Raw genomic sequence first — 10,479 nt, 5'->3', positions numbered from 1 at the left:
CATGATTTCATGGCCCAGTACAGAATGCACTTATATCAGTTTACAGCTATGTAACAAATCACCCCAGATTTGGCAGCTTAAAACAACAACATTTATTACTGCACAGTTTCTGTGAGCCAGGAACCAGGATGTGGCCTGACTGTCTCTCCTGCCTGGGGCCTCTCCGAGGCCATAGTGTCACCGTGAGCTCGGCTGAGGGAGGTCTGCTTCCATACTCGCTTTAGCAGTCGTGGGCACGATTTGGTTCCTTGCTGACTGTTGGCCAGAGGGAAGCATCTTCCAATTCCTTGTCTCATGGGCTTCTCTCTAGGGCAGCTCACACCATGGCAGCTGGTTCCCATCAGGTTGAGCAGAGGAGGAGAGGGTGAGCGAGATGGAAGCCCGGATCTCCCTGTCCCCCACTCTCAGAAGTGGCGTCCCGTCACTTTTGCCATACTCTGTTCACTAGAAGGAAGTTCCTAGGTCCAGCCACATGCAAGGGAGGAGATTGTACAAGGGCTTAGGTGCCAGGAGGCAGTGGTCCTGGGAGCTGTCTGGGGAGCTGCCTCCCACAGGACTCCCTGTCACTTAGCATAGGCATCTATACATAGCATACGGCATCTGTCACTTAGCATGGTTCTAAGCCACCATGGGCTGCCCATCACCAGCTGGAGCTGTGCTCCTAGTGCTCCCCTCCAAACACCCACCTGGCTCAATGGAGGTGACGACAGTGACAGACCTGTGCCCACGTCCCTCCATGTGGCCTCCTGGGTGGGAAGATGCCCCTCCCTGTGGCTGCAGGTGGCCTGGACCCTGACCCAAAGCTGCCCGAGGCCGTGAGCTCCTGACTCGGCTTCTCCCATCCTCCCAGGAAGAAGTGTCTTGTGAGGACACCCCACTGAGGAGTATGTAGAGTGGGGTGCCCTGGGGAGGGGGGTTCTGTGCTCTGCATTTGGGGTGCTCACTATTTTTAGCATTAGCTCAGCTCATTGTCTCTGATTTGCCCAGAAGGACGACCCCGGGCCATGGCCACTCAGGGGCTGATGGCCTTTCTGGAACCTTGTCCTGAGTGCCCTTACCTTTGCCTGCAATGCAGGAGGTGAGAGTGTGTGGAGGGAAGAGCCAGAGTCAGGTGTAGGCCCTGCTCGCTCCCTGTCCCCGCCTGGAGATGAGCACGCCCCTCCGTCCCTCCCAGGACTGTGGGCTTGGCACTCGTGTGCTTTCTGTGATTATAGACATGGGGGGTGAGGGGGAAATGGTCGGGGAATGGGCAGAGATAGAGATGGAGGGAGAGGGGGAGACAGGCGGAGAGTGAGCAGGGCATACTCTGGGATGGCATCTCTGAGAAGCAGAAAGGCAAACGAAGGCTGATGGGCTGAAACGGGCTGAACGGGGATGGCAGCGCCGAAGCCTCAGCCTCGACAGACTCACATGGGGCCCCGAAGATACACAGCCCCAGAGCGGCCAGCCTGGCTCCAGGAGCAGGGCCTGAGCCAGGAGCAGGGCAGCCGGCGCTGAGTGTGGCCCGGGCAGGGCCCTGCTGCTCACCCGACCCCATTAGGAAAAGGGCCCGGCTGGGTGGGCGCGGTGAGTCCCCCACGCAGTGGAAATGTCCACGCAGCACATGGAGCAGGCGTCTCGGCCCTGCGCTCAGAGAGGCACAGGCACAACTTCCCTGCTCTCTGTTGATGACTCAGTCCTTCCTCGGGCTGTTCCCACCCAGGTCGGCCTCATGCAGTGTCCAGGCATGGCAGGCAGATCCCTGCCCCGCTGAGCCTGCAGGCCGAGGGCGTGAGCCCGGCTGGACTGGTGGCTCTGGCTTCCTCCTGGGAGTCAGACCGCAGCCCGCTCTCCTCCCTTTCCACAAACTCCCCAAGATCTCCTTTGGGCTTTCAGAAATAACAGGAAGTCTTAAGGACCACACAGTGAAAGCCACAGATGTCCCCTGAGGCAAGCAGGCAAAAGTGTGCTAAGAAGAAAGGAGGGGAAGTGGAAAGAAAAATACAGGAGGCCAAAAATCTATGTACGATGCTTCCAGGTGCTGATCTAGCCTCACGTAAAAGTGGGGAGCTGCGGTGGGAGGGGAAAGTCAGCCTCGGTGCAAAACAGCACGGCGGTTCCTCAAACAATTTCACACGGAATGGCCGTGCGACCCGGCAATTCCACTTCTGGGTGTACGCCCCCAAGACTCCAGCAGAGATCCGCACACCATGATCACAGCAGCACTATTCACAATAGCGAAGAAGAGGAAACAGCCCAGGAGCCATCGACAGGTGGATAAACACCGTGTGGTACAGCCGTGCAGTGGGATATGACGCAGCCTAAAAAAGGGAGGAATTCTGACCCATGAACCTTGAGGACATTATACTAAGTGACATAAGCCAGGGACAAAAAGACACTCTATGACTCCACTTATGTGAGGTATGCAAAGGAGTCAAATTCATACAGTCAGACAGTCGAATGGGGGTTGCCAGGGTCCGGGGGAGGGAGAGCGAGGAGCTGGTGTTTAACGGGTGAAGACGTTCAGTTTGGGAAGATGAAAAAGTTCTGGAGACAGATGGTGGTGATCATTGCACTACACTGTAAATGTACTTAATGCCACTGAACTGTGTACTTAAAAACAGCTAAAAATGGTAAATTTTATGTTTTGTGTATTTTAGCACAATAAAAAAATATATATGGCTAATTAAAAATAAAAGTGAGGAGCTGAGAGTCAGCACGGGTGGGGCAGTGGAATTGCAGGAAAGTTTCTTGAGACAACAGCTCCTGAACTGGGGCTTGAAGGCTGAGGAAGGTCGAGCCAAGTGGAGGGGGAGGGGCTGGCAGTGGGGGGGGGTAGGGGAGGACAGAGCAGGTCGGTGTGGTGGTCGGTGGGCGAGGACCAGCGCACCCGAGGCAGATACTGCCACCAACCCGCCTGGCCCTGCCCCCGTCCCTCCCCACAGGACCAGCCTCCTGTCCACAGATTCCCACAACAGCCCCGTTACCATGGCATCGGCAACCTGAGGTCACAGCACTGGAAACCGGAGGACGCCTCCCTCCTGGAACGCCAACACCAAGTCAGAATCTAATTTTCGTTACAGCCATAATAGTGGTTTTGCATAATCATCCATATATTAATACCTAACATGCCTGTGTTTATTTGGTTAAAATTCATGAACTCAGGTCTGAATAGAAAGTGCTGATGGCTGAAGTTTTTGTTCTCTTAAAATGTTCGTGGATTTTTTTTTTAAAGCAAGTCTCTCTCCTTGCTAGCAACTTGCTTTTAATCCCATTATTAACGGGTAGAGGAGAGGAAAACAAATCAGGCTCTGCTCCCCAGGGGCCCGGGCAGCTGCGTGGGAGAGCGGGCACCAGCTCCCCGGCTATGGGGGACAGTGTGGTTGAGGGTCACCCCTGGCCTCTGCTTCACGTGTGACCCACGCCCCACCACGTGCCTCTCTGGGCCTGTTTCCTCAGGTAGAGAAATGAGAGAAGGGGTTAGGTGGTCAATCCCTTCTGCTTCCAAAACACAGCCAGGCAGCTGACACTTGCTGAGGCTCAACCACGTCAGGCTCTGGGCGGGGAGGAGGGAACCATGGTCACTGTCTGTGCAGGCTGGTGGGGGACTCAGTCAGGAGACAGACAATGCTGGGGGAGAGGGGCTGACACAGAGGGAGAAGTAGGAGCACCCACCCAAGCCATGGCACGGCCAGGAAGGCTTCCCGGAGGAAGTGACATATGAGCCACTCGCTGAAAAGGGATACATAAGAACTAGCCAGGGAAAAGGAATGGGTGAGGCCAGCGGGTGGGCCTTGTCCTGCAGGACACTGGGGGCAGGCTCAGGTGCTCAGGGCTGTGAAAGCCAAGGTTTAGACAGAGTTGGGACAGAGTGAACCAGCTGCCCAGATACTCAGCTAAAGGGCTGGACCCGTCTGGGTGTCCCCAGCGCCATCGCACCTGCAGCCAGGCCTGCACACAGTGGGTGGGACCCGTGCACACTCCTCCATCTCCCACTGATGAGCTCACACTGGACGTCGGAGGCAGGGCCACACCAGATTCTTCTCGGTGGGCCCCGCACCGGGGCCAGCTCAGGACCCGGTAGCTGCTGCTGTTCATGTCGTCATCCTCCCTGTTATTGGGGGTGAAACCAGGGTGTGCCCAACGCCTCTGGCTTCTTGCCGAGCTGGGCCCTGTGCACCTGCCTCTCTTCCCTCTGCCAAGCAGCAGGGTGAGGTGACAGGCAGCCAGCTGCAAAGGTCAGTGGGAGGCACGGGGACAGTCCTGCAATGGGGCTGGAGTTAAGGGCGAAGGGGCAGCAGTGTCACACAGACAGTGCTCAGGGCCCTGAGTGAGGCTGACCCAACCTGGGCAGGGGCAGCTGGGGAGGGGACCGGACGTAAGGGTCCTGCAGACAACAAGGGGAAGTGGAGGCACAGAGGGCCCTGGGAGGGCGAAGAGAGTTCTGAGGATGAGGGAGTGACCGTCACCTCGAAGGGCCCATGGGATGAGCTGCGGAGGCCGTGGGATGCCGCCCTGGGAGTCCACAGGGGGAGGAAGCTTGAGGTAGGCCCGGCTTCCTGGCCCAGCGCCCGGTTGAGGGAGTAACAGTGGAGGGCAGGTGGCCTGCTCAGACTCTGGGGGAGCAGCCAGTCACTTGTGTCCTCCTGTCCCAGGAGGAGCCTGGAGCCAGCAGCCAGGCGGAGGAGGGAGGATGGACCAGGCCCTGAGCCTTGCTCAGCAGAAGGTCAGGCTCCAGGTCCAGCCTGGAGTGCACATTGCTTGTCCCCTCCTGTGTCTTCATCCACCCTTCTCTCCTCCTCTCTGATCCCTGCCCCACCCCAGCCCCAGGACTTCTCCAATTGGCCAGTTCGTCCAGTGGGTGTCCTGACATCCGCCTCTGGTCCAGGCTGCATACAGTCGCCTTTGCCCGGAGCATCGAACCCCAAAGCTGGACAGTCGTGTGGCAGACAGTGCTGTGGCCATTTGCCAGCAGAGGCTGCAGCCCCTACCCCTCAGCCCAGCAATCCATCCGTCTGTCCATCCATCCACCTGTGTAGCTCCTGCCCTGGCGTGCCCAGAGTTGGGCCTTCAGAACACAGAAATGAACTAGATGTGCCCCTGCTCTTAGGGAGCGTCCAGTTTCATGGGGGAGACAGACTTGGAGGCCATGGCATGACTAACTCCTCTCATGCTTGTTCTCGAAGGTCTCCTTGAAGCTGGGGGGTTGGGAGGGGCGCTCACCAGGGGGCAGGGACAGATGGAGGAGGCGGGAAAGATTCCAGGTGGGACCGGCAGGAGCAAGGGTGCACCAGCCAAGGGCTCAGGACTTTCAGGACTTTATCTCAGGGCCATGGAGAAGGGAGGTGTCGGACGGGCCTGGTGGGAACAGGGCAGTGGCCCTGGAGCTGGGAGGGCTGGGAGGGGGTGGCGTAACAGTCCAGGGCTGTCCAGGGCCGTGAGACCTGAGTGGGCAGAGGCATGGGGAGGAGAGGGTACTCGGGAGGCAGAAGGGACGGGCTTGGAGCAGGAAACCCCAGTGCTCTGTGTGGTCCTGCGGGGCGCTCAGAGCTCCCATCTCCAGCCTCGGCTTCAGCTCCTGCACCCCGTTGCCCACTCTGTGCCAGGCACAGGGGCCTAGATGCTGTGCTGATTTCTCTATTATTTCCAAGAGCTGCATCAGCCACCAGGAAGAGGATCACAAAGCAGAAACGGGAAAAGTAGGGGCTAGCAGACCAAGGATGACAAGGGGGCAGTGTCAAAGGGGGCTGGGGGGACAGGCCTTCCTGTGGGGTGGCCTCAGTTCACCTCCATCTCCAGCATGAGCAGGGCCTCAGGGAGGAGGCCATGCTGGAAGCCACACCTGCCCCTGGGGAGAGAGGACACACAATGGGAACAGGGAGGCCACCAGCTTGGCTGTTACTGCTCTCCCAGCCTGTCCATAGCCAGGGGACCTGTCTCTGGACCTCTCTGGGTCCTTTGCCTCCTCCTGAAGGGCAAGGATGAGAACCGCCCTTCCCAGGGAGTTTAGCAGGAGAGAGGAATCCCAGGGCTCACGGCGCACCCAGCACGCTTCCCTCTGCCCAGCAGGCGCACCACACTTCTCCTTGGGCATTTTCTCCTTTTCCTACTCTCAGGCCATGACGCAGGCAGGTCGCCCCATCCCTTCACCCCAGAGTGGCTGACCTCAGCCTGACCAATCAGAGCACAGCATCTCCAGGGCAGGTACCCCAGTCAACCCTGAGTGACGCTGAGGCTCCTGCCCCAGGACTTTGCCAGACTGCCGGGGAGAGAAGCTCCCATTCACCTGGGGATGGGAGGACAGGCCTGAATTGGGGCTGCTGGTGGCCACGAGGACAGGAGAGGAGCAAACGCAGGACCCAGAGTCAAGAGGTGGAGAGAGGCTGTGTCCTGTGACACAGGCGGAGCCCTTGATCCAGTTACACCTAAAGCCAACCCCACCTCTGGGCTTTTTTAAACTTGAGACACTAAGTTATTCCCTTATTTCTTTTCTTGTTTCCTCCCTCCCTTCCTCCCTTCTCTCTCTCTTTCTTTTATTTTCAAGCCTGAATTGGGTTTTTGTCCTTTGCAGCCAGAAGAGTCCTGATACACCTGCAATATAAATTCAGGAAACAGTGCCAAAGGTGAAACTATTATGCCCCGTGGCCCTCTCTCCCTAGTCCGGCATCTTAGCCACCGGCACCAGAGCCTGAGAGCCAGGTCTGCCTCCTCCCAGCCCTGCAGGCCCAGCCAGGAGAGGACCTTGCCATGGGGCCTTTCTTTAGGTCCCCAACACCCCAGGCCTGACAGCCTGAACACGAAGGAGAACTCATCGCCGCCCCTCCTCTGGGAATAGCCCCAGCTTGACCCCCACCCTGCTGGGGAAAGAAGAGCAGAGACACATGGAGAAATTCTTAAATAGGCTTCTGGGGTTTTATTCAAAACAACACTAGTGGTGGCTGCCGTCTGGTTTCTCTATGCCCGGGCCATCTGGGCCAGCAGGTACCAGCGCCATTAGCAACTAGGAGGGAAGTTCATTCACACCATAGAAACTGTACAGCGACTGGGAGTGCTACAGTCACAGCAGCAAGGCCAGGCCGAGGGCTCCCTGGAGGAGGTGGCCTGTGCCTCCTCCCCAGGCCCCAGCTCAGCCTGGGCTCTGCCAGGAACACTGATTATTGCACAAAGACAAAAAGAGTATGTGTATCTGGGTTAAACAGCAGCTTCTAAGATCCCAAGCCCTTACACAACGCAGTAAAGGGGGCTGGAGGTGGCCCCAAAAGCAGAAGGCTCCGGGAGGAGACGTGGGGGGAAGATGGGCAGACAGGCTGGGACTGTGCACACTTTGTCCTCCTTTAAGGGGCTGCCTGGTGCAGGAGCAAGCAGGGCAGGGGAGAAGAGGGTTCGGCCAGAGTAGGCCACACCTCGTCTGCTCTTGGACCCCTCGGTGCAGAGGCCAAGGTGCCCACCAGCCACCACCCTACAGAGCCCAGCAAAAAAAAGTGTGGGGTGTCTGGCAACTGGATCCCTACTCTCCCCATGGCAAGGCCCATATAGGTTAGGGAAAGTTTGTGCTTTTGTGATGGACAGGCATGGGCCTGAAGCCACGGCCCTAGGCCTCAAGGCTGGGGAGGAGGAAGGGCCATTGGCCCAACCCTTATCCATCTGGACTTGTCCTGGCCAGTGAATCACAGCTTCCCTGGTCCCATCCCCCATTGTCCACAGAAACAAGGCCAAGTGCCTACGGTCAGGATTTGGGGCCCTCTAGAAACTGCCCCATCTTCCACGACTCCCCCAGGTGAAGCTTCCCTGCCTCTGAGCTCACCCATGTCCAGCCCACAAACCTGTGTTCACGCCTGTCCCTCTACCTAGAATGCCCTCCCCAACATGTCTGCTTGTTCTGGGATCACATGGTTCAGGATAGAGGGATGGCTTCATGTCAGACATGCCTGGGATGTAGTCCCTGTCCAACCACTCAGGACTTGGCAACATCGGGAAAGTGCTCAGATCAACAGCACACACGTGCAGGTCGCCAGGTGGATTAAACAAGACAATGGTTGGTCTAGGAAAGCAGAGGCTGCCCAACCAGTGATGGATCCCGTCCCGTCGAAGCCTGACCCGTCCTCCGCAGGGTCTTCTGTATGGCCCCCCAGCAGCATGCCTGTCCACGCCTCCCCCTCCCTCCCACCCCCATAAAACAATCAGCATGGAAAGGGAGGCAGGGCTCTCTGGACAGGCAGCTTTGAAGGTGGGCCTGGCCTCCCCCAACATGTCCCCCTTCCCCCAGGAGGAGGATGGGCGACTCCTCCACTGGAGGCACTTGAGGAGCATCACTAAGGCAGGGGAGCACACAGTGACCCTCCTCCACACCCCACCCCCAGCCGGGACCTGGGTCAGCTCTTGCTGGGGTGGCCCACTTCTCGGTGATGACAGGAGGATCAGTGGGGCTCAGAGGCCAAGCCAGGCCCCGTTACCAAGATGGCTCAACTCCATGGCTTGGCTGGCTGGGCCCCTGTATTGCCATCCTTTGAAATGCAGGGTGTGCTTTTTTATGGTCCAGGTATTCAGGGGCTGGCTCTCCAGGGCACTCCCTTCTTTGCTGCCAGGACCCTGAGGGACTGGGCTGGCCTCCACACCTCTCCAGGCCTCGGTTTCCTCGCATGTAGTGGTGACAGCCCTCCCCTGCCCCTCACCACCTCCACTCTAACGGGAGGGCTTTGCACACAGCAAAAGCTCAGGTCATTCATCACCTTTCACTTGCTACAGCACCCAGACCCTGAGGGTGCCTTGTCCAGCCTGGAAGACACCCGGAGCCCATCTGAGTGGCCCACCCTCTGCACCCCTCACCAGCCTGGCTGGAAGCCAAGTCCTTTAAAGTCAGGGTTTGGGAACGGGGACAAGGCAGGCCTCCCTCAGCAGGGCCCAGCCAAAGCCCTTGGAGGAGAGCTCAGCAAAGGCCCCCAGGTGTTGCTGAGGTGCAGCGATGCCCCAGCTTGTAGCATTTCTGACATACCTGCAGACCACTGCAACCAACATATTCCCAGTCTCCTTTAAACAGACTTTAAACCCACCCACTTTTTCAAAACTTAGCTTTCACCTAAGCAATATGTCTATAAACTATGGGTTCAATGCATTATTTTTTTTTCTAATAAATATGGAAATAAATGCATAACTATTCAAATAAAAAACACCCATCGTGAACCCATTTGGCAAGCACTACTCCAGTGAACCTGATCTGCAGCTTAGGGACAGTGAGAGGAGACAGAGACAGAGACCCACGGACAGGCAGATGGGGAGTCGGAGGATGTGGGTCTCCAGGTGACCCGACTGGAGGCCGAAGGAGCTGGGGGGTGGGGTAGGGGCTGGTCCCAGGGCCCAGGAAGGTGTCCTGACTCCAGCTTAGAATCCTGTCAGATCTGCTCTACCCTGACCTCCCTGGGGCAGGAGGAACACAACATCCAGGAACAGCCGAGGCTCACAGCCCACACCAGGGAAGAAGGCCGTAAGTAACCGCACAACTGCTGCCTGAGCCCAGGGGCACCTGCGGGGCAGTCAAGCCAGAGCGGACCAGGTGGGCACCTGCGACCCCCCGCAAGCACACTGTAGCTCCCATGAACTCCTATCTCCTGCCACCTCTATTCCTTCCCTCAGCCTCCCTGGGGGTAGAAACCCTTTGGAAGTGCTCACTGAGGCCAAGACTTCACCTGGGGCCGGAGACCCCTGCCCAGCGTTGGTGCTGCCCTCCACCCCCACCCCCTCCCCTAAGAAAGTACAACTACTCACCCCTGATTTTTCTAAAGACAGACATCTAACCAGTTGACTAGGAGAGTCTGAGTGCTCTGGGGTGTGTACAAGAGACTTCACAACTAGATGGTCAGGAATGACAAGACAGACACCCCGATGCGTGGGGAAGTTGCGGGATCTTAGCAGCATTTCTTCTTTAGAGGAAAAAAGCGCACCCTGAACTGCACCTCTTCTTCTGGGCCTGTGTCCTGGGCCTCGGGGCCCTCAGGAGCCTGAGAGTCCTCCCCAGGCTACTCTCAACCCAGGGGGAGACACCGAAAACCACGGCTGCCCATGCCCCCGGCAGGACCACCTGCCCAGGGGTGGGTCCGGCCAGGGTCCTCAGCCTCAGACAGAACCCCTGAGCAGGCCCTGGCCCGCATTCCCCAACTCTAGCACTTTCTGGAAGTCATAAGCTGTCGGTAAAAAAAATAAATATATATATATATGTCTGTCTCTATATCTGCATATATATACACGTATATGCTCTGCAAGGGCCACGCTGGGCCTTGGCTGACGCAGACCCGACTCCATCCCGCCTCAGCGGCCTCGCGGGCGGCCGCACGACTCCCAGGTGTGGACAAAGTATTGCTGCCTGTCCCTGGCTCCTGAGGTAAAAGGCGGTGACATGGGGCGGGCGGGCGGGCGGTGGGCGTCCGGCGGCCCCGGCGGCCCCTCATCTCTTCCTCTTGCCGGCCGCGTCTCCCGGATCCAGCTGTGCGGGGGGCGGCGTCGCCA

At 58.0% G+C, this 10,479-nt stretch overlaps 1 protein-coding gene across 1 annotated transcript in view; it reads right to left on the bottom strand.

Moving 5' to 3' along the window:
- Positions 1-1,709: 1,709 nt before the first annotated feature.
- The window catches only part of CACNA1I (calcium channel, voltage-dependent, T type, alpha 1I subunit), a 108,893-nt gene continuing 100,123 nt past the window's right edge, over positions 1,710-10,479 (bottom strand). Inside the window, exons 37-44 of the mRNA XM_008586693.1 lie at positions 9,447-9,537; positions 9,238-9,301; positions 6,156-6,265; positions 5,767-5,827; positions 4,449-4,625; positions 4,326-4,366; positions 3,919-4,090; positions 1,710-1,868 (exon numbers count right to left, since the gene is read on the bottom strand). Of these exons, the coding sequence (XP_008584915.1) occupies positions 1,710-1,868; positions 3,919-4,090; positions 4,326-4,366; positions 4,449-4,625; positions 5,767-5,827; positions 6,156-6,265; positions 9,238-9,301; positions 9,447-9,537 (875 nt within the window). The remainder of the gene's footprint in view (positions 1,869-3,918; positions 4,091-4,325; positions 4,367-4,448; positions 4,626-5,766; positions 5,828-6,155; positions 6,266-9,237; positions 9,302-9,446; positions 9,538-10,479) is intronic.

The sequence above is a fragment of the Galeopterus variegatus genome, unplaced genomic scaffold (genome assembly GCF_000696425.1).
Source record: "Galeopterus variegatus unplaced genomic scaffold, G_variegatus-3.0.2 Scaffold4082, whole genome shotgun sequence".
Lineage (NCBI taxonomy): Eukaryota > Metazoa > Chordata > Mammalia > Dermoptera > Cynocephalidae > Galeopterus > Galeopterus variegatus.
Note: the sequence above shows the minus strand (reverse complement) of the source record. Positions and strands in the feature narration are given on the sequence as shown.